This window comes from Mustela putorius, unplaced genomic scaffold (genome assembly GCF_011764305.1).
Source record: "Mustela putorius furo isolate JIRA1106 unplaced genomic scaffold, ASM1176430v1.1 tig00000275_pilon_pilon_pilon, whole genome shotgun sequence".
Lineage (NCBI taxonomy): Eukaryota > Metazoa > Chordata > Mammalia > Carnivora > Mustelidae > Mustela > Mustela putorius.
In genome coordinates this window covers 22,931,254-22,954,620 of record NW_025421341.1, presented here as the reverse complement: position 1 = coordinate 22,954,620, position 23,367 = coordinate 22,931,254, and the positions used below count along the sequence as shown (strand labels likewise).

General features: G+C 48.9%; 1 protein-coding gene across 6 annotated transcripts in view; it reads left to right on the top strand.

Moving 5' to 3' along the window:
* Positions 1–7,417: 7,417 nt before the first annotated feature.
* The window catches only part of CFAP65 (cilia and flagella associated protein 65), a 36,276-nt gene continuing 20,326 nt past the window's right edge, over positions 7,418–23,367 (top strand). Inside the window, exons 1-13 of one of the 6 annotated variants that reach the window (XM_004762794.3) lie at positions 7,418–7,604; positions 9,828–9,880; positions 10,216–10,387; positions 12,245–12,429; positions 16,364–16,466; positions 17,011–17,177; positions 17,356–17,555; positions 17,845–17,990; positions 18,485–18,707; positions 19,063–19,328; positions 19,708–19,908; positions 20,144–20,503; positions 22,066–22,203. In XM_004762794.3, the coding sequence (XP_004762851.1) occupies positions 10,223–10,387; positions 12,245–12,429; positions 16,364–16,466; positions 17,011–17,177; positions 17,356–17,555; positions 17,845–17,990; positions 18,485–18,707; positions 19,063–19,328; positions 19,708–19,908; positions 20,144–20,503; positions 22,066–22,203 (2,154 nt within the window). In that variant the 5' untranslated portion in view covers positions 7,418–7,604; positions 9,828–9,880; positions 10,216–10,222. Of the gene's footprint in view, positions 7,605–7,653; positions 7,888–9,827; positions 9,881–10,215; positions 10,388–12,244; positions 12,430–16,363; positions 16,467–17,010; positions 17,178–17,355; positions 17,556–17,844; positions 17,991–18,484; positions 18,708–19,062; positions 19,329–19,707; positions 19,909–20,143; positions 20,504–22,065; positions 22,204–23,367 lie in introns of those variants that run through there. The other 5 variants (XM_004762795.3, XM_045078751.1, XM_004762793.3 and 2 more) reach the window with 5 other exon arrangements.

The window sequence follows — 23,367 nt, the reverse complement described above, 5'->3', positions numbered from 1 at the left end:
AGGTGAAGTCACCTGCCCAAGGACACGCAGTAGCAGCGTCCAGATCAGGTGCTCTTCAGCCGCAAACTAAAGAAGGTAGGAACTGATGAGTCACCATCCCAGAAGAATGGGAGGAATGCACTTCAGCTTCAACCTAAAAGATCTGGTGGGGCCGGGGGTGGCCAAGAACCCATTAGGGAAGGTGGTTCTAGAGGACTAATGTTCTAGAAGCTGTGAGAGGATCCTGTGCTGGTGGGAGTGGCAATGGTTAAAGTATGTCCACAAATTACTTGACACTTCTCTCCCCTTGGAAAAGGCCATATAACTTCTGCCTGGTTCTACCATGAGATTGCCAGGCTAGAGAGGCTACAGATAGGTGTTCCTGTCCCTAGGCTAGCCCAGCTCCCAGACCACAGCACCATCTTGGAAGTCGCAGTCCAGAGGAACTTAGAGAGGGCGGCCCTGGCCCGCATCTGAAAGGCTCTAAGTAAGAACTGCCTGGCCAAGCCCTTCCTGAACTCTCAACCCACAAAACCATAAGCAAAATAAAATAAAGGTTTGTGTATTTGGAACTTCGAATTTTTGGAATGATTTCTTACACAGTGATGGTAACCAGAACCAAGGGCAAAGAGGGGATGGGAATAGATGAACATATCTTCTGAGGTCTTTAATGCTTTTACACAAAAGCTTTTAAAAATGGAGTCATGGGGAAAAAAATGGAGTCATGGGGTGCCTGGGTGGCTCAGTTGATTAAATGTCCTACTCTTGATTTGGCTCAGGTCATGATCTCTTGGGTCCTGAGATCAAGTCTTGTGTTGGACTCTGGGCTCAGTGTAGAGTCTCCTTGAGTTTCTCTCACTTCCACTCCCTTTGCCCCTCCCCCCACTCATGCACACGCTCTCTGCCTCTCTCTAACGTAAATATATAAATTTTTTAAAAATGGAGTCACTATTGGGCTGGAGGAGGTGTGATGCCTCTTTATCTTTTTTTTCCCCTAAGTTTTTATTTAAGTAATCTCTACACCCAGCATGGGTCTTGAACTCACAGCCCTGATATCGAGAGTTGCATGCCCTTCCAGCTAAGCCATTTAGGTGCCCCAACTCTTAGTCATCTAAAGCAGCAGCATGGGAGGACACACTGATTTGGACTGAACTAAGGGCAGATAGAGATGCAGACAAAGGGGAAGGTTGGATAAGCAGATCTCTCCATACTCAACTGATTAGAAGTATGTTATGTATCCATTTTAGGGGGAGGATCTCCTGGAGGAGTGAAGAGCCTTCTAGAAGGAAGGAAGCTCATGAGTCTGGCCTAATGGGTGGTAAGGAGTCATCATAGACAAATGAAAGGAATTCTGTTAGAGACTTTTAAAAAGCCCAATTGTTAGATGTTGAAAAAAGTGCTCAATGGTTGGGGCCAGACAAGAGAGATGGGCTGGACCCTTCTGTGGAGAGTTGCTGGCCAGATTTTCTCAGAGTGCCCCTGCACACAGAAACTAGCAGGGGCTCAACAAGAAGGTCCCTAAAAATGGGCAAGAAACACCCTGTTGTCCTTATAAACTCCAGGTGTATTTGCATTTGGCTTCTGCACATGCTTCCAAGTGCCCGACTTAAGAAGACTCAGGGGAAAGTGACCAGGCAGGATCTAGGGAATGGGTGTGTCTCAGGGGAGTGGCTGGGAGTGTAGGGGTAAGAAAGGTTAACTTCAAGGACAGATTTATTCATTTTTGAATGCTTTTTTTGTTGTTTTTTTTTGTGCAAAATGGTGGTTTTATTAAAGCTTGGGGACAGGTCCTGTGAGCAGAAAGAGCTGCTACACCTGCAGAGTTGTGAGAGGTGGTTCATTATACACTGTGGGGCTGGGGGAGTTCTTAATCCTAGAGAAGCAAAAGATGGACATGATCAAAATCTAATAAAGAGAGGAAAGTAGTAGGTTGACAGTGGACAATCCTGACACTGCTTTGGCCAAGTAACCAAAGTTAACATCACCAATGTTGCATACGGATATCAATCATGTGCTCTCTGATATAATGCCTTGAGAAGAGCATATCACCTCTGTATTATGCTTCCTATTAATATGTACCTTACTCTAATCACACGAAACAAACCCAAGATTGAACAGCATTCTACAAAATAACTAAAAGTACTCTTTAAGAGAGTCATCGTCATAAAAGACAAGAAAAGACTCAGGAAATGCCCCAGGGAAGGTCCTGAATTAGATACTGAAATAGGAAAAGGATATTAGTGGACAAGCTGTGAAATCTAAAAAATTCTCTACTTTCTAAACATTTTTTAAGGATTTTATTTATTTATTTGACAGACAGAGATCGTAAGTAGGCAGAGAGGCAGGCAGAGAGAGAGAGTGTGGGAGGGGGAAGAAGGCTCCCAGCTGAGCAGAGAGCCTGACGCAGGACTTGATCCCAGGACCCTGAAATCATGACCTGAGCCGAAAGCAGAAGCTTAACCCGCTGAGCCACCCAGGCGCCCCAAATTCTTTACTTTCATTAATAGTGTGTGTTGTACCAGAGTTAATTTTCTTAGTTTTGATAAATATTCTATAGTCATATAAGATGCTAACCTAAGGGGATGTTGCATGAAGCATTAATGAGAACTCTCTGTACTACTTTTGTGATGCTTCCATATATCTATAACCAACTCAAAGTTCTTAAGATTAAAAAAAAAGTCAGGAGCTCATGGACCAGGCAAGTGTGGGCTTCCTTACCATCTTTGAAGTCCAAGTCAATTTTCACACCCTAAGGAGGGCAGCTGCACTGTGCCAGTGGTCATATTATGATATTTTTACTTGAGAAAGAGCCCTGATCAGAAATGGATTGGAAAAGGGTTTGAGGAATTAAATAGGATGGAAAGTCACAGACTAATGATGTTCTTCCTCTATTTAAAACATGTAATAATGCAGGCTTTGCTAAGTTCCTTAATTTTTTTAAATCACACTTAAACCTCACAACCTTTTGAGGTAGGTGTTAGTTTTCTCTGTTTACAGATGGGCAGACTGGGTCATATAGAAGCAAAAGAACAAGATTGTAGAGCTGAGAGTTGGTGGGGTTGGGATTCAAATCCAAACTTTTTTACTCCAGAGTTTGTTCTTAATCACTCCACTGTACTATCTTTTCAAGGATGACCCTCATTCAGTTCATACCTCAGGGGTTCCACACTTGGGTGGATCAGAGTGGTGGGGATAGAAGGCAAGGGAAGGGGATGGCATCAGATGGGTTGGTCAGCTAGAGCTGTCCATGGTGCTGGCCAGAGAAGTGTGCAGCTGGAGAGAGGAGGAGGTGGTTTAAAGGAAGACAGCTGGGAAAGCTAACACACAGAAGGAACACTGCTCAGACTAGAAAAAGAGAGCAGTTAGACCTGGTGACTAATTCTTCACCAATGAGGAGACCTTCAAAGGGGAGATACTTCAAGTTTTGGCTAGAAATAGTAAACTAGGAGCCCCTGGGTGGCTCAGTTGTTAAATGTCTCCCTTCAGCTCAGGTCATCCTTCCCCGGGCTCCCCGCTCAGCAGAGGCATTCTTCTCTCTCTCTCACTCCCCCTGCTTGTGTTTCCTCTCTAGTTGACTCTCTCTATTAATTAAATAAACTCTTAAAAATAGAGAAATGTGTAAACAGCAGATGGTGAGGTGGGACTTTTCCTCAGGTTTCGCTTGCAACTATTACTATTCACTACAGCTATTGTTAAAAATGTGGAGATACTTCGGTACCAGTCACTTGCTGAGGTCTCTACTGCTGTGGCTGCTCTCTCTGTCTCCTCACCATACTCCCAGCTCTCCCTATGACCCAACAACAAAAGGGTTAAAGCCTGGCAAAATGGGAGCAACCAGGACCCTGGCTCTGGCTCTGAGGCCAGCTGGTATCCATACTCATAGCTTGGCATCCATACTTTACCAATTGTTAAGAATTTTGAATACTATCCTTGTTTGCCCTCATTTTACAGATGAAGAAAGTCAGCCTCTGGAATGTTTAATAATTTGCCTGAAATCACCCAGCTCTCAGATGGTAAAACCTGGACTTGAAGTCAAGTCTCCTGGGATTAAACCTCATGTCTTTTTCCCTTGATCCCACTAATGTTGGCTTGCATGTCTATCTACCCTTTGGTGGGGACAATGAATGGAAAGAGTAAATTATCTAGGGAGTTTAGGTTGGCATAAAACTGTAGAAAACCCTCTGTGGGGTGGGGTGGGGGGCATCCTAAGCAGAATGGAACTCTTTCATTGATATGATATGACTGTCTGGCTCCTAGCCCCTGCCAGTTTTGTGTGTTGGCAGCCCTTTCAGGCTGGAGGGGCCATCAACCTCTTGATTCAGGCTCCCCACCCCCAGCAGTTTCAGAGGACCATGGCACGCTAATGCAGAGAGTGCCCCATGACTGCTCATAGATCCAGCCTCCAAACCACCTAAGTGGCCCTCTTAGCTGCAGCTTTCTCTCACTCTTCACCCTTCAGGCTGGGCTTGGAAGACTTACCTAATTTCAGAAGTCAGAAATTTCCATGGGAGGACTCATCTCCTCATCTCTCCCCGCCCCCCAAGTTAAGTACATCTTGAATGTAGAGCTGATTTCAGAACCAATACTGGAAATGAAGTCAGAGTGCAGGGAAGGAAGATGGGAGGGGACTTTGCAAGTTCTGGAGATGCGTTGACTTGCCAACTGGACAGAAAGTCACCCTGGTAGCTCCTTTCATCTTTCTCCATCCTAGAGCACCAAGGCAGGCTCCTTATTATAGAAACAAAAGAGGGGGATGTGGAGAGAAGAAAAACTTCCTGCCTCTCCAGTGTGGAGCAGAGGCTGGGAGATGGTAGGAGGGGAGGGTGCACAGAAAACTGAATGGCTTAATTATAGGGACCTCCCACTTGGTGAGTGACCATCATCTGTGCATGCACATGCGGCTAACTTTATTGTCTACCATGTGTCAAATACTTTTTACATGTCTGACCACTCTGTTGCTACACCAGCCTTTTTTAAAAGGTTTTTAAAAGATTTTATAATTTATTTATTTGTCAGAGAGAGAAAGAGAGTGCACAAGTCAGGGGAGAGACAGGCAGAGGGAGAAGCGACTCCCTGCTGATCAAGGAGCCCAATGCAGGACTCACTTCCAGGACCCTGGGATCATGACCTGAGTGGAAGGCAGATGCTTAATCAACAGAGTCACCCAGGCATTCCATTTTCCAAAATAATTTATTTATTTGAAAGCGAGAGAGCGAGCATGAGTAGGGGAAGGGGGAGAGGCAGAGAGGGAGAAGCAGACTCCATGATGAGCAGGGAGGCCAACCTGGGACTCCATCCCAGGGCACTGAGACTGAGCCACCCAGACATCTGCTATATGAGTCTTTTGATAATTATTCCCAGGTAACATTTGAGGAAACTGAGGCTCTGAGAGGTCATATAACTTGTTCAAGATCACACAGTCAGTAAGTGAGAGTCAGGATTAATCTCAGGTCTGACTTCCCAGCCCAGAATCTCCTCAATTCTATTTGTTGGGGGAAGGGAGGGAGGACTTAGATAAGATATATTTGAGTGTGCTGAAGCCCAAATTACTGAATGTGTGCTTTATCCTTATTATCTCCAATAAGGTTTCTACACAAAAGGATTCAAGTCTTTCTTCCTCCTTTTCTCCCACATCCTGGTCCTCATTGACTACCTGAATCATCACCCACCCTTGTTCACAGCCTTGAACCCAACAGCATCCACCCTGTTGTCTTTCTTGGGTCCATGGAAGATACAGTCACCAAGACCTAGCACCCATTTTTTTCCCATGGGTTCTGGGCTCCTGGAAAGGGGGACTTCCAGAGCAAATCCAACCTCCTCTCTCCTCCTGAGACTCAACCTTTTGCCACACCCCTTTCCACGCTGTTTGCCCCTTGGAGCAAAGTCCAGCTTGGACCTCTCCCTGGGAGTCCACTCTATCAGTCAAGGTTAGAGCTCTCCAGCAGAATTTTCAGCAGGCAGCCAGAAACCCATAGAAGTGGAGCCCACAGGGTGGGGACAAGGAATCCACCAAAGTTTGGGCACACCAGAGCTGTGGAGGGACACTCCTTTAGTGAAAAGGCACAAGGGCACATGGCTCCTAGCATGATCTTTTTTACCTTCTTCAGGTTTTGCTGCTGGGATTACTGAGGCCACCACCAAGCCCTCTCAGCAGAGTCACTGCTCCTATTTCTTTTCAGTCTAAGAATGGAAAAACAGGTCTCTTTCCCTGTCCCGCTGAGTCAGGCTGACCATTTCAAAAAGAGTTTAGAGGAAAACAAAAAGGAAATCATTATAGAAACAACAAACAGCATAGACATTGTCACGTCCAAAGTGCAGATTTCAGATTCTGAGAATAACATTAAAACTGGTGAAAACCTCACTGAGTTACACATTCCTTGATCCCAACAAAATCCCAGACTTAATGGTGCTGGCATAACTTCATGAGCCCCCCTGGCCTGCCTCTTCCCTCCAGTTCACTCAACTGCTGGCCATGTGATTTTCCAGGCCAACTCAGGCCACTTTGTCATCTTAGTCCATCCACTGTTTACTTTCACAAGTAAATGCCAACTTTCCCAAAATGAGAGTTTATTTTCTGGGTTTACCCTGAGACTCACTAAGATCTCTCCCTGTAACACCACCCCCATCACTGTCCTGGGTGGTGAAACATCTTTAACTGCCCACGAGTGAACTTTGAGGCTTTCGGCTTCACCCACCTAAGGAGTCTTCACCAAATTAGAGCTGTTACAAAGAAAACCACAGACCCAAAATGGTGTCCCTTGGGCCAAGTTTCAACCTCTCCCAGAAATGTAGTCTTAACGGGTCAGACAGGAATTTTCTGGTCAGCACCAATGAGGTCATCTATCACAGGTACCCTCTCCAACCCCCAAAAGGCAATCTGTAATAAGAGCCCCTGTCCTTCCCCATAAGAGAAGGCCACCTTACCTGGAAAAAAAATCCTTTTCTTTTGCTAATAGCATCTTGACGCACCCTCCTGCCTGTATAAACCTTCCATTTTGCACAACTCCCTGGAGCTCCCCTCTACTTGTAGATGGGATGCGGCCCAATTCATAAATCCATTTTAGAAAACCAACTGGATTATAAGTAATAATTATTTATTACTTAAAGTTTACCCCCTTGAATTTTTGTTGTTCTACAGAACTTTTCCACAAAGCAAATGTGGACAAATCAACAAATGGGCTTCCAAGAATCCACATTAGCGTACCAGCGCCTTCTTCAACCATTAACCTTCAGATCCCCAGAAAGGAGTTGGTTTGCTGCCAGGGAGGAGGAAATGCCGGCAGAACACGGATAGGTCACTTTCTCTCCCACCTGCAAAAGGAATCCAGTCGTAAAGCAATATGCAAATGAGAAATAACTACTGGGTGCTTTTAAGTTCACAATCGCAATCATAGACTGAAGTTCCGGTTGAGATTCTGACCCTACGTCACCATCGCGCGGCCGGAAAGAACTGGAACGGCTCCCACTCCGGGGGCGAGCCCACGGAGTAACCTCCTGTGAATTTGGTTGCCTACTAAAATAAGGATTGCGAGGACGTCACGACAAGTAGGAGACCATACATTCCGTGTCGCGACTGATAGAAGCTCAGGGACTACTAGAAGGGAAAACCAGAGAATACAAAAAGGGTAAGCATTAAAATAGGCCGGCTCTTTCGCCTTCCGTGAACCTTGACTCCTTCGGGATGCCGTCGTTGTCCTGGGATACCGAGAGACGCCGTGCCCTGAGCGTCCTGTCTCTATGGAGACGACAATATGGCGGCGGAGTGAGTTCCGAGAGTTGGTCCCAGGATCTGGGGAACCGCGCGAGTGGCGACCGAAGGTATCTGTCCTGGAAGACCACCTCCTTTGGGAAGTTGTGGCCGGGGATCCTCTTCATGTCCCTTAGAGATCCCGTAGGACTGAGACTTGGGTAAGATCAGCCTGGGGATCTCCTAGAGAAGGGAGGAACGAACTTAAGTATTTTTATCACTTCACTTTATCAATTTCTTTTCCACTCCACACTACGCCACTTTTCCAGTGGTCATCTTAGGAATGTTTACGTTGGAAATGAGGCAAATAAAGGAAGCTGATGATATATATTTTTCTAAAGTCCTCAAGATTAGAAAATTGGATTTAAAAACAACCCCTAACTGGCCCAGGGTCTTCACAGTCGCTGTAGATGGGTGTCTTTTGGAAGAGTAGCTCAACCGAGTATGGAAGTTATAATTATTAACTACAGTAACACTGGCTCATCTATGGCTTTTTCAAATCCCCTATTTCATCCCAGCTTCACATCAACTTTGTGAAGTAAGATAACCTTTATTTAGTGAGGAGAAACTTGTCCATCTCAACCAGCCTGAGCCAATGCAGCCCTCCTTGCTCCAGGAGCAACGCTCTCTTCCCTAAGCCCTAAGACCTGATCTAGACCAAATTTCTACCCCCATCATCTCTAATTTCTTCTACAGCTGTTGACTGGAGATTTTTTTTAGAGCTCTGAGGCAGTGGTATCTATGGAATCCCCTGAAGTCACAGACTTGACTGAGTCAGGCTGGACAACAAAGCCATCCAATAGCCAAAAAGTAATGGGACTCTCCTCCCTGCCTCCCCAGCTGACATTTCTTTGATTCCATCTGAACATCCTCTTTACAGTGGAAGGGAGGGGCCTCCCCTGTCTTGTTCATTGCTTAGCACTGCACATTATATAATAGCTGCTCAGTAAAAGCTTTGTGAGTGAATGAATGAATGAGTCAGTGAGTGGAACTAAGATATTCTCCAGAGGTTTTGGAGGTGTTGCCAATTAGGAAAAACTGAATCAACAGAATCTTTTGCTTTGGATGGTGATGCGGAGGGGATGGGAGAGTGTCTGATGAAACTGTGTAAATTTCTAAAGGATAACCATAAAATTATTGACTAAAATGTAATATGTTGTAATAAGGAGTTAAAAGTTGAACCCCAAACTTGAAAAGAGGTGTTTTTTTTTTTTTAAGTAGGCTGCATTCCACAATGGAGTCCAACGTAGGACTTGAACTCACAACCCTGAGATCAAGACCCTGAGCTGGGGTCGACAAACACTTAACCAACTGAGCCACCCAGGTGCCTCGAAGAGAGAGAATTTAAGACAAATAAAAGACAGCTTGCATCTCACCATAAATTGTTGTAAAGATTAAAATATATAAGGGACACCTGGCTGGCTCAGTTGGTGGAACATGTGACTCTTGACCCCAGGTTTGTGAGTTTGAGCCCCACGTTGAGTGTAGAGATTACTTAAAAATAAAATCTTAAAAAATAATAAAATAAAATACATGAGAAGGCCTTCCAACACTGCTTGGTATATAATTTCTCACCAAATGTCAGTAAAAGTCATTGCTATTTTTGAGATTGTTATTCGAAGAGGTGGGGAAAGACACTGAGTAGTCTGAAAAATATACATATGTTCAAAAAGGTATTAGATTGATGCTGTCCAATATAGTAGCCACACCTGGGTGTGTGTGCTAAAGGAAGTCCCCTAAGGAAGAGGGGGTTTGGAGTTTAGGTCCCATGTGTGTTCCCTAGAGCAAGACCAAACATCCTTTTGAATATTTGGTGAAAGCTGTGGACACTTTCCTTGGGAAAAAAGCACTTCTCCATATATATGACATTTTGCATATGGTTTGCATATTAAATTTGCATATATTCGCCTATAATTTCCAGCTGCAGTCTCTCCCTGGATCCCTCTGCTCTAGAAGTTGACTTGCTTATCTCTGGATTGAGTGGCTATTTCAGTGAATGCTTACTTTAAACCTGGACTGCAGGTTGCATACTGATAGAAAAAACCTGAAAGAACAATAACTATCCAATCTCATTCACCTCTTCTTTGCCCCTTCTTCGCAGAGGAGGCAAGACACGTTCAGAAGAAACAAGTAGAGGGCAAAAGCCAGCTAAAGGTAATGCATGTGCCTCACTCCCTCGGGGCTTCCTGAGAAATGCCATGCATGGCCATGGCAGGCCTCATCCCTGGGTCCCTCTCCTGAATGGGGAGTTTCTAGGCTCCTGGGTCAAGCACTGGATCTTAGATTCAGGCTCATTGCTCGTGGAGCCACCTCCTGCCTCCTTGCCACAGCTGGAAAGTGGGCCCTTCTTTGATAATGAGAGCATCAGTGAGTCTACTCCACGAGCCTCTTTCTTTGATGTCTCTGTCTCCCCTCTGGTCTCTTCCTAGCTCCCCATTGGCAGGAACTTCTGGCTCAGCCAGAGTGCTCCCCTTGGACTTGTGTTCTAGGTGGCTGATGCTCTTCCAGGCAGCCCCAAGCTCCCTGACACAGATTAGGGACAGCGGGGACTGTACCATGAACTCTGGGTCCTGTCTGAGTGCCAGTACAGCGGCCATGGCCACCATCACCGGCAGCAGTGTGGCGCTAAGCGTCTGCAGCAGCAGCAACACCAGTGCCCGGGTGAGCCCATGACCAGGGTGGGGGGGGGCAGGGGGACAACAGGGCAGGGGGCAAGGAGGCAGGGGGCGGGGTAGGAGTCCGGAAGGACCTGACTCCTCTGTCCAAACCCCAACCCTATACCCTGCATACATGGAGCACCACGCCACCTGGAGAGGTGCCAGTCAGAGCTGAGAGAGTAGTCAAGGGTTCTCTCTTCCCTCAGAAAGTTCTCCTGGGCTTGACCCTGTGTGCGTGACCCAGATGTGGATGTTGCTGACTTTTTTGCAGCTCTCGGGTGTCTCTCTGTGACATTGCAGTGGCAGGGGTGGAAGGTAGTTGTCTAGGAGTGTTTGGGGTGTGTGACTGTGTGGGGTGCCGCATGTGTCTGTGTTGTGTGTGCATTCTTGTGTCTCTCTAGATACAGTGGTGCTTGCCTTTGCTTCCCTGAGGACTGTGGGGTCATCATCTCACTCCCTCCCTCTGGGCCATTCTGGGCTTGTCTGCCCCATGTTTCTTTGCCACCCTTCCCTACTCTGCCTGAGCTGGCAGGAGATTGGAAGTAGAGTGGAAGGGAGGGGCCAGGGTATTTCTCTCCCCCACCCCCACCCCCGGCTTTTGAGACAGTAGTCCCATCAGCAGCTGCATCTCCCCATGACCCCAGTCCCCACCCGAAAGGCGTCAGGGCTCTGAGAAGCCCAGCACCTCCCCTAACCAAGCACAGCAGCCCTTTCTTGATGTTGCTAGCTTCTGGGCACTTCACTATACCTTGGTTGTGCATTAAATTCCTCATTTTAAACACCCACGGTGGCTTCTGTTTTCCTGACTGGACCTGACTGATGTCCCAACTGATATTACCGTAAATTACCCTTTCCCACCCATGTCACCTTTCCTCTATGGGCTGACCAGGAAAGAAAATACCACATTGGCCACCTGACACTCTGTAAATATTTAAACTAAGAGTGTAAGCTCCAAGAGAGAAGAGATGCATCTATCTTGTTCACTGTTGTGGTCCTGGTGCCTAGCACAATGTCTGGCATGTGGTATGTAGTCACCAAATATTTGTCCAACAGATGAATATATCTTTATTTTAAGTAACAACATGGAAGCAATACTTGCCCAAAGATAATGTAACATGGCGGTAAGGGGAGTGTTCATCGCAAAGACTGTGGTAGGAAGAGGTATCTTGCTCATCTTCTCTTCACCTTGGCTTTGCCCCTCCATCCCCCTCCCTTCTCAGGTAGATGGGGCTAGGGATCAGCTTGGGAAGGATTTTCCATGATTGATGGGAAGCGTTGGCACACAGCTCCTCTAGCATCGTCAGGAGCAGCCCTTGGAGTGGCCCCACATCACGGTGGGGGGTGGAGGTTTCTTGCAGGCAGATTGACTCCTTCCCCTGCTCTACCAGGCAGTTGAGGGATGGGAGAGGGAATGGTAGAGTATTCTCGTCATCTCCAAAATTGTGCAGGATAGACCACTCCAGCTATGAAAGACTTCTGCAGCAAAAGCATAAAAGCATAGGATGGGAAGGAGGGAAAGGACAAGACAACACCAGAGAGGACTGGTATCTTTAGGTGCACTGAGGAACAGAGCAGACTAAGACTGCTCAGTATCGGATGGAGTGGTCCAGGGACGGCTGTAGGGGCGGGGTCATGGAAAATCTAGTTGGAAAACCATCGCCATGACCTCAGAAACAGTGATATCTGACTCCAGGGCTTACTGCCCCTCACCGTCTCTCTCCAAGACCATCCCCCAAGGGCCAGAGGTGGGGTAATTCCTTACTTCCTGGAGAAGGGAGATCTTTGCCTGTTCTCTGGGTATTTGAATCTTACCCTGTTAACATGCCCTTTCTTCTCCTCCTTTTCCCTGACATCTGGACAGCCAGCCAGCTTGATGGACACTTGCGTGTGCTTCTCAAAGAAGCGAGACAAAGTGAAGAAGAGAGTCATCTGGGGCATTGAGGTGGCCGAGGTACTGCAGTGGAAAGGTTGGACATTAGGGAAGGAGGTCACCAAGAACCTAGCTCTGAAAAACGTGTCATTGAAAACCCAGAAGATGGTGTACAGGTATGAGTATCAGGGATCAGAGATCCAGCCCCTGAGCCCTCAAGCCCCCCAGTCACTCTTTAGAAACCAAACTTTAAAATTTTCATATAAAATTAGGGGACTTTGAGTGGCTCGGACAGTTAAGAATCAACTCTTGGTTTCGGCTCCGGTCATGATCTCCGGGTCGTGAGATCAACCTTGCACCCAGCTCCTTGCTCAGCGGGGAGTCTGCTGGAGATTTTCTCTGCCTCTCCTTGTACCCCTCCCCACCGCGTTCTCTGTCTCTCTCTAAAATAAATAAATATATCTTTTCAAAAATTTAAGTTATCATTTAAAATTAGAAGAGCATATAAAACAGGCACAGTTTGAATAATTATTGAAAGAGGAGCCCTCGTGACCAGATTACTAATAGAATAGTACGTGTCTGAAGCTGACCTTCTCCCATGGTGTGTCACTCCCCTGTCGAAACACCTTCACAACCATAAAAGTAACCACCCTCTTGACTTAAAGATTTCCTTGCTTTTCTCTAAAGAAGGGACTTACCACCTATGTTTGCATCCCTAGATGATATAGTTTAATTTTACCTTCTTAACAAACTTGATGTAAGTAGAATAGTATGGCATATTTTTTTTTTATCTCCTTGGGTTTTGTTAAGTTACGTTATATTTGGAAGACTCATCTGCATGTGACCATAGTTCATTCTTGGTCATCACAGTATAATATTCCAACAGATGCTTATATTGTAATATATTATCCATTCTTCTGCTGAGGGATGTTTGGGTTATTTCTGGTCTGGGACTGTGATCAGCATTCATGTATAGATCTTCACCTGCAGGTTTTTTCCTAGGGTAGATACATAGGAGGAGAATTGCTGTGACCTAGAGCATGTCCATTCTTGCCTTTTATAGAAACTCTTCTCTAAAGTACTCATTCATATTTCTGTTCCCACCAGCCAAGCACGAATTCCCCCACTTCCACAATTTTACCAACCAAAGCTATTGTCAGAATTTAAAATATTTCCAACAGTGGTGATTTTTTTGTGGCTCTGATTTACATTTCCCTGCTTGTCGACACAGCTAAGTGTCTTTCGTGTGCTATTGGCCATTTCATTGGTGGAATTCCTATTTAAGACTGGACTCACTTTTCTCTTAGATTGTCTTTTTTTTTTTTTTAATGAACTTCACCCTCACACAAGGCTCAAACTCACAACCCCTAGATCAAGAGTCCCATGCCAGGTGCCCCTGTCTTTTTTTCAAATAGAAGTTCCTATTGCTACTAATCTTTTGTCAGTCATGTGTTGTAACTATCTCCTCCCACCTGTGACTTGTCTTTTCATTTATTTACCATGTCTTTGGAAGAATTGAAGTTCTTCATTTCAAAGGAATCAAATGAATCAATCTTTTTAGGTTATGATTGATGCTGCTTTTAAGAAGTCCTTCTCTCCCACTGCCTAGGTCATGAAGACACTATCCTATAGTATCTTCTTTTTTTTTAAAGATTTTATTTATTTAGGGGTGCCTGGGTGGCTCAGTGGGTTAAGCTTCTGCCTTCCGCTCAGGTCATGATCCCAGATTCCTGGGATCGAGCCCCGCATTGGGCTCTGCTCAGCAGGGAGCCTGCTTCGCCCTCTCTCCCTCTGCCTGCCTACTTATGATCTCTCTCTCTGTCAGGTAAATAAATAAAATCTTTTTTAAAACAGATTTATAAAAAAAAATCTGTTTTAAAAATCTTTAAAAAAAAGATTTTATTTTTAAAAGATTTTCTTTTTTAAAAACAAAGTTTTTTTAAAAAAATCTTTTTAAAAAATCTTTAAAAAAATGATTTTATTTATTTACTTGACAGAGAGAGAGAGACAGCAAGAGAGGGAACACAAGCAGGGGGAGTGGGAGAAGGAGAAGCAGGCTTCCTGCTGAGCAGGGAGCCCTATGCAGAGGTCGATCCCAGGACCCTCGATCCCAGGACCCTGGGATCATGACACAGGCTGAAGGCAGATGCTTAACGACTGAGCTACCCAGGCGCCCCTCCTATAGTATCTTCTAAAGATGATGGTTTTGCTTTTCATGTTTGTCTTTAATCTACGCAGAATTGATTTTTGTGAATGATGTTATTTTATTTATCTATTTATTGAATGGTTTCAAGTAGGGATCCGATGATGCTTTTCTTCAAACAAATGTCTAAATATCCCCAAGCCATTTGTTGAAAAGTTTATGCTTTCCCTGATGATCTCCTCCTCCACTGATGTTTATCCTTGTTTGTTTGTGATCTTAATGTGAACAATTCCAACATATCACCATTGGTTTGGATGTTTCCTGTGGCTTTTGGTTTTGACTTGGGTTTTTTAAAGATTTTATCAGGTTAAGGACATTCCCTTCTATTCCTACTTTGCTGAGAGTTTTTCTTATAAACAAGTTGAAAGTTACCTAATATTTTTCTTTATTGAGATGATCATTTGATTTTTTTTCTGCCTTAATTTGTTAACCTGGTGGAGTACATTAATTGATTTCCTCTGCTAAACCAACCATGTATTTCCTGGAGCGAACTCAACTTTGTCATAATTCTTTCTATACATTGCTAAATTCCTTTGGCTCTCTCCTTTTGTTTATGAGAGAGATAAATCTATACTTTTTCATTCCTCTCCTGCTTCTGTTAGATTTTGGTAACAGTGTTACAGTGGATCCGTATATTTGGGGGACCTTTTTCCCTTATTTTTTATTACTGGGAAGGTAAGGCTGGGCTTATTTTTTTTTTCAAAGATTTTATTTATTTATTTGACATAGAGAGATCACAAGCAGGCAGAGAGAGAGAAAGCAGGCTCCCCGCTGAGCAGAGAGCCCAATGTGGGGCTCGATCCCAGGATTCCGAGATCATGACCCAAGCCGAAGGCAGCAGCTTAACCCACTGAGCCACCCAGGTGCCCCAACTGGGCTTATTTTTTATCAGATGTCTGGTAGGACTTGCTGTGAAGCCATCCAACTTAGTGTTTTCTCTGTGGGAAGATTTTACTTATTTATTTGAGAGAGAGGGAGAATGAGAGAGCACAGCAGGGGGAGCAACAGAGGCGGAGGAGAAGCAGGGTCCCCACTGAGCAGGGAACCCCATGCGGGGCTCCATCCTAGAACCCTGCAATCATGACCAGAGCCGAAGGCAGATGCTTAACTGAGTGAGCTACCCAAGCACCCCTCTATGGGAAGATTCTTAACTACTTATTCAATGGCTTTGATGATTTTAGGTAGGATGGCCATAAAGTGAATTATCTAATTATTGAGTCCACTTTGGTAAGTTATTGTTTCCTAGAAATGGGTTTATGTCATCTAAACTTGAACATTTTTTTTTAAAGATTTTATTTATTTATTTGACAGAGAGAAATCACAAGTAGTCGGAGAGGCAGGCAGAGAGAGAGAGAGAAGCAGGCTCCCTGCTGAGCAGAGAGCCCGATGCGGGACTCGATCCCAGGACCCTGAGATCAGGACCTGAGCCGAAGGCAGCGGCTTAACCCACTGAGCCACCCAGGCGCCCCTAAACTTGAACATTTTTTAACTTTTAATTTATATATTTGACAGACAGAGATCACAGCAGGCAGAGAGGCATGCAGAGAGAGAGGAAAGGAAGCAGGCCCCTTGCTGAGCAGAAAGCCCAATGTGGAGCTCAATCTCAGGACCCTAAGATCATGACCTGAGCGGAAGGCAGAGGCTTAACCCACTGAGCCATCTAGTGCCCGTAAACTTGAACATTTATTGGTACAGAGTTATTGGTAGTATCATCTTCCTGTGACTATTTCAGAAGTCTGCACTATCTACTGTTTTGAGACTCCACAGCCTTGCCTAGATCTCGGCTTGGATAGGCACCCTGGCCCCTCTGGTCTCAGCCTTGGTTTCCCTCAGCTCAGTGCGCCAGGATTTTTCTTGTTATCTGAGCCCTGATCGTGAAATGCTTAAGCCCCGGCTCTCTCCTGCAGGCCCCCCAAGACCAAGTTCTTCTTCACCGTCATCCCCCTGCCCATCTTGCTGAGCCCAGGCATAACCTTCACACTCCCCATTATCTTCCGGCCTCTGGAAGAGGTAAGGTCTGCCGCTGAGAGGGGGCGGTCAGGGAGGGACATGGGCACCGTGTCCTTGGAATAGGAAGCAGAGCAGAGCAGCAAAAAGAACCCCCCTCCCCCACCAAGACACACACACACCCATCCTGCCAGCTCCAGAAGCTCCAGCTTGGGAAACCCTGGAGAGGCTCCCAGCCTGAACTCATTGGACAGCAGGGGGGATCCCAGTCGGATGTTGGAGACTAGTCTGTGCTACTCTATTGGCCACAAGCCTTAGATTCCTTACCCTTAATCTCTTCCTACTCTCGGAACATTCCCCCAAATACTTTGGTCCTCGCAAAAGAGGCCCCTGATCTCTGAGACCAAGACAGTGTGAGAGGATGAGTACCCAGCTCTCCTCGGACACTGATGGGGGGAGGGCATGATCCAGCCCCGCCCTCAGCAACTGTGTTGGGGGCAGAACCAATAGCAGGAGGGGCGGAGTGGGGGGGATTGTGGTCCCTGAACACCATACACTTACCACGGATATGTGACTGCCTCCGGCCCCCCCACCTCCCACGTTGCAGAAGGAGTATGTGGACCAGCTCTGGTTTGAGAAAGAAGAGGGAATGTTCTATGTGGACCTGAGGGCCACCCTGCCTCGCCACAGTCTGATCTGCCCACCGTCCCTACGGTTGCCCATGTGTGCCGTGGGGGACACAGCTGAGGCCTGGTTCTGCCTGGAAAATGTGGGGTGAGGGGAGCAGCTGAGGCTCAGAGGTGGGGAGAGTGAGCTCGGTGAGGAGGGTGCCAGGATGCTGTTGGGGGAGGGGAGGAAGAGAAGGGCCCAGCATCTCTGGGTCTTTCTAAAGTAGAGACAGGGGTCCAAATGAGCCCAGTGGCTCTGATCTGCAACCCCCCGCCCTCTCCAGGGACCTGCCCACCTTCTTCACCTGGGAGTTCCCCAGCCCATTCCATATACTGCCCACCACGGGCCTGCTGGAGCCAGGCCAGGCCTCCTACATCAAGGTGACATTTCATCCCCTTTTGGCTATCCTCTATGAAGTTCAGGCCACGTGCTGGTACGGAGAGGGCAGCAAGCAAAAAAGCAGCATCCAGCTGCAGGCTGTGGGTGAGGCCCAACCTCTCACTTGTCCCGAGTCCCCTGCTGCCCCTTCTGGGTCTCAGAGCCTCAGGGTGCACCCCCGCACCTCCCCTGCTGGCCTGTCCTCCACAGGACCTCCACCAGCTTCCCCCACCCACCCACCCCCGAGCCCTGCAGGCCTTGCCTTTTCTTTGCCTTCCTTGGTGTGGCAGACCAGTGCTTCCCTGGGGATCCCTGCCTTCTTCAAGGGACAGTTCAGCTGGGGCAACAGAGACCCTGGTGGGTTTCTTCCCAAGACTCCCCATCTCTGCCCCAGCCAAGTGTGCACAACTGCTGGTGAGCATAAAGCAGAAGCGCCCAGAGGACCAGGATGCTGAAGGCGCCCAGAAAGTGCTGCACTTCGGCACGGTTGCCGTGGGCTGCACCGCGGAGAGGCAGATCAAGCTTTACAACCCTTCGGCGGTATGCCTCCTGTTGGGGGGGATCGGGGCGTGGGCAGGCAGGACCACAGGACCAGATGCTTCTAAGACCCCTCCCCTTTACAAAGTGCCCTCTTCCTCTCCGTGCTTTGGCCCCAAGCCTCATATAACTCACGTCTGTTGATACACGCATGTGTCAACAGGTGTCCTCTCTTCTCAGCTGGGGACTGGGCTGGGGTATCCCTTGACACCCCCAGAGCAACTCCAAGAGCAGCCCTAAGGGGGTCCTACCCCCAGGACCACAGCTAGCCTTTCTGATACCTTCGGGGAAAGAAAAGAGTGCCCACCAGGCTGTCCCAGTGCCTAGCACATAGCTTGGCCTCTTCTTTCCTCTTGGTGAGGTGGCCTCTGTACTCAAACTGACAAGTAGGGCACAGGATGGACTTCGGCTGTCCTCACCTGCTCAGTCATGCACTTTGGTAAGGACAGCTGCCTCACCCTGTGACCTGACCCTTCTGCCCCTCCCTGGTCCCACAGGTGAGCGCCCCCTTCCGGATCGAAGTAGCCCCAGACGTGCTGGCCAAAGATCATACCTTCTCATGCCCCACTACCAATGGCATTGTGCCTCCAGGCGGGAAGAAGTTAGTGTCAGTGTCCTTCCACCCTGAGACCTTGGACGTCAGAACTATTGACTACTTGTCCATCATGCCCTCTGGCTGTGCCTCCCAAACCCTGCTCAAAGTCGTTGGTTTCTGTAGAGGTACTGGCCACCCTAGGACAGCGCACTGCCTCTGGGGACAGGAGCAGCCCTCATTTAGGACTGGGAAGGGATCTTGGCCTGGTTGAAAGGCCTGGTGCCTCCATGCCCTTCAGCCTGGGTGTCTGCTGCCCCCTAGTGGGCTCAGTGTGGAATCAGTTTTGGACGCTCAGAGATCATATTCTTGCCCTTACCCCCTGATGAACTTGGAGGTCAGCTCGGGTTGCTGGGGCTCAGCCTTCTGTCTCCAGGAATTGCCACCTTCCATTAGGGGACTCCTTCTGAGATATCCTCAGGGAGGTTGATAGCCCAGCCCCACCCAGGTGGCAGGGCTCACAAGAGTCCCATCTCCACTCAGGTCCTGATGTGTCCCTGCAACACAACTGTGTCAACTTCAGCTGGGTCAACCTTGGACAGTTCTCGGAGCAGCCCCTGTGGATCGAGAACAAGTCGGACTGCACAGCCTACTTCCAGTTTGCCATTGACTGCCAAGAGAGTGTCTTTGGCATCAGACCAGCCTTTGGGACTCTGGTGGGCAAGGCCCGCATGACCCTGCACTGTGCCTTCCGGCCCACTCACCCCATCATCTACTCCCGGCGAGTGGCCTGTCTCATCCACCACCAGGTGAGCAGTAGGGGCAGAGGTGAAGAGGGGCTCTCCTGGGATTTGGAGGAACCAACCTGAGGCCCACTGATGAAGACAGTGCTTGGCGATCACTCTTTTATATTCAGGAAACTCTGCTTGGATTATCTCTGCCAGGGCCGGGCCAAGCACATAGGAAGGCTCACTCCAGACCAGGTCAAGGGCTTTTCTGCTGCTGCTGCTGCTGCTGCTGCCAATGGGCTGGGGAGAGGGGGGACTGGACTCAGAGTAGAGAGCCTTAAAGTCAGACCCAACTCAGGGCCATGGGCAAGGTTATCCAAATTGCACCTTGACCAGCTGGCATCTGGCCCAGGTGGCAAGCGGAGGCTGAAGTCTAGCCTCATACAGATGTATGTCATAGGACCCCCTGTTCCTGGACCTGATTGGGACCTGCCACTCAGACAGCACCAAGCCAGCCATCCTGAGGCCACAGCATCTGGCTTGGTACCGCACGCACCTGGCACGGGGCCTGACGTTCTACCCTCCCGACATCTTGAGCACCTTGCTGAGGGAGAAGAAGCTGGAGCAGGATAAGAATGGGGCCCTCAGGATTCCCACCGAGGTTTGATGGACCACTTGGGGCCTCCCACAGATAGGCTCCCTTCCCCAGGTCCATGCTCCCTTCTCCAGAAATTCTTAGCGAGCCATGTTCCCCCAGAGCCCTGTGGGTGCCATTAGTAGTTGGGGATGACCTGTGTGGATCCCTGTCATCTTTTCCAGAAAGGGGCACACGAATGAGGGGCAGTGGCAGGAGAAATGGCATTTGGGCCCCCGCTCACCTGTCTCTCCCCACACAGGACCTGGCGGACGCGTCATCCCCGAAGTATCCTCTCATTTCCCCCATGACTGAGTACTTCTTCGATGGCACCAATGACATAGCCATCTTCCCCCCACCGGTCAGCATAGAGCCCACAGAGGTGGACTTTGGTGCCTGCCCCGGGCCTGAGAACCCCAACCCTGTCCCCCTGTGCTTGATGAACCACACCAAGGGCAAGATCACGGTGGTCTGGACACATAGGTCTGATTGCCCCTTCTGGGTGACCCCAGATACCTGCAGTGTGCCTCCACTGAAGTCCATGGCCATGCGCCTGCACTTCCATCCACCTGACCCCAACTGCTTGTACGCCGCGGAGCTCGAGGCCTTCGCTGTCTATAAGGTGTGTGCGGGCAGAAGAGATCAGGGGAGGGCCTCCTGTCTGCCCTGGAGCTTGAATGGCAAGGTGGGGTTGCAGGAAGTGGCGGGAGCCCCTAGAGGATCCTTCCTCTCTGTGCCAGGCTCCTCTTTGGCCACACTCCACAGTCCTTACTGGTTTGTCTTCTCCAAGGCTTATCGGCTGCCTTGGCCAAGGGGTTCTTGGCCCATCTGACTGCCTCTAGTGCTTGTGTCACCCCTGTACCCCACACCCAGTCAAGAGAGAACTCAGCTGGGGTCCAGCCCTTTGGGAAAACTCACCACACAAGGAGTCACTCCCTGGAGCTCCTGACTTCTCTCTAGTCCTTGAAGTAGGGAATGGTCCATCCAGAAGAACTATGGGCAGGAACCAGAGCCTGGGAGACCAAGTCAGGGGAGCCGGATAATTAGGCGGGGGCGGTGGGGGGAGCTTCTAGCATGACCTCCCTTGGCCAGGGAACTTGGACCATAGGCTGGGCTGAGCACAGCAGATGCTGGTCACTCCCTCATCTCTGGTCCTGCTTTTTCCCTTCCTTATCGGCTCTACCTATGCTGCTATTCTCTGCCAGGGGCCAGGGTGCCAGGAATGAGAGATTAGCATCCCTTATCAGCTCTGTGACCCTGGGAAAGTCCTTTAATGTCCCTGATGCCCTGGTCTTTTCATCTAAAAGTGTGGGGCCATATCTGAACTTTTGAGAAGGCTTTCCAAAGCTAAGGCTTTAATTGCCTCCGCTCTAATATCTTGGCAGCGGGGGGTGGGAGACAGGGAGATATGGAGGATTTAGGAATAAGGCTGTGGACACCTGGCTTTGCCAAGTCTGACCCATCCAGATTGTTAGGCTACTGGCTCTGGCCCGGCCCTGTGTGCTACAGCAGCCACCAGCCACACATGACCACCGAACACCCAAAAGGTGGCCAGTTCAAATGAGATACATCATAAGAGACCCACCGGCTTTCAAAAACTTAGCGCCAAAAGAATGTAAGGTATCTCACGCATCACTTATATGTTGATTTTGGGTTGAAGTGGTAAGATTTGGGATCCATTGGGATAAATAAGTCATATCGCTGAGATTGCCACCTTCCATTAGGGGACTCCTTCTGAGATACCCTCAGGGAGGCTGATAGCCCAGCCTCTAACTTCTTCCCGCCTGGAGGCACGTCGTTTCACTTTGAGACTGGCTGCTAGAACACGTAAAACTACCTTTGTGGCTTGCCTTCGTGGCTTGTGTCCTGTTTCTTTTGGCGGGCGCATCTCTAGGCCGCCACATTCCTGCAGGAGAAATGCTGTCCTCACACCCCTGCCTCAGCCCCAGCCTGCTGCTGCTGTGGTTATGACAGAGCCTCCTTGCGGGAGTGCCGAGCACGGCCCCTGTGCCCTGTGGTCAGAGCCGTTAAGATGGCTGTTCTCTGCGCTGTCTTCCCAGGGAGACCCTGTCCTCTCTCTGTGCCTGGTGTGGGACTCCTGTAGCACAGTGGGGCAGGATAGGGGGCCCCGCAGGGTCAGACATGGGACTCTCAGCTCGTCCACTGGTCTGTCCCCCTGTGCAGGTTCTGCAGAGCTATAATAACATCGAGGAGGACTGCACCGTGTGTCCCTCCTGGTGCCTGACCGTCCATGCACGAGGCCACAGCTATCGTGCTGCCTTGGAACACCCTGTCCCTCAGTATTCTCTGCATGCCCCCAAGGTGAGCATGGCCCCAGCGGCAGTGGGAGGTAGGACAGGGGAGTTTGGCCTTGGTCCGGTCCATACTCTGCCGGCCTTGCATACATCCCAACACCCTCCCCACCGCATGGCTCCCCGGGCATGGAGGGCTCTCTGGGGCCAGTCTGGTTTCGGACCCCTGGCCGCTCCTTGCTCCATCTGGAATACTCGCCGGCTATCTCGCACTGAGATTGAAGATTCTCTGGCTCCTTCATATGTCTGTGCCTTGTTTGCTAAGCACCTGCTCAGGGATCTGACCCTCCCACCATGAGCCCCTGGCCTTGGAGATTGCCCAGGCTCCTGTGGGTCACAGACCCTTGGTTTCCTGAGTCATAATTCCCAGGCCTCTCCGAAGAACCATTGGAGGTCATGTCTGACCCGAGCAGCCAGATGACAGAAGGCTTAAAAGCATCAAGCCTGGACCCAGACGACCGAGTTCCAGTCCTGGTTTCTCCTTCCACAACTCTTCCCGGCCTCCCTGACCTTTGTCATCCTTTTTGTCCATCTCCCCTGCCCTCATGCCTCATATTGCTGGAAAGGCACCCCTCCAGGGCCCTGTGCTGCCCCCCCCCACCAGCTGCACTTCTGCTCTCCAATCCCCACCTGACTTCACCACCTGAGATTCAGCTCAAGTCCCCCTCCCTGACTGCATGGGGTTCCCCTCCCTGACCCCCGTCTCTTTCTCATGGCTGGTTCCATCCCAGCAGTTTTTTACGTCTGTCCATCTGATTCTGGGCCTGTGTTGCCCAACCCCCCGCCCACCCGCCACCTCACAGGCGGGCATGTCTGTCCCAGCTGGGTGGGCGCCCTGTCCGAGATCTCAGGCCTTTTACGATATGGCTGGACTAGCTCTTACCCTGCGGCTGATCATACCCTACGCGCTTTAGGAATGTTTGGAAGCTGGGAATTCTGGGGCTTTCCCCTTCTCAAAGAGGGGCCAAGGGGTTCCTCTCAGCTCTCTGTAAGAGAGTTATCTAGAAGGGACTGCTGATCCCAGAGCTTCTGGACCAGGATCTCTGAAAGTGAATTCTCCAAAGGATGACTTGTGGGCACCCTAAAATGAAAGACCTCCTTAACTCTGCGGAGGAAGTCTCAGATGACTGTGTTTCCTGGGCTCACTTCCCTACGGCCACTCCCTCTCCCTGTC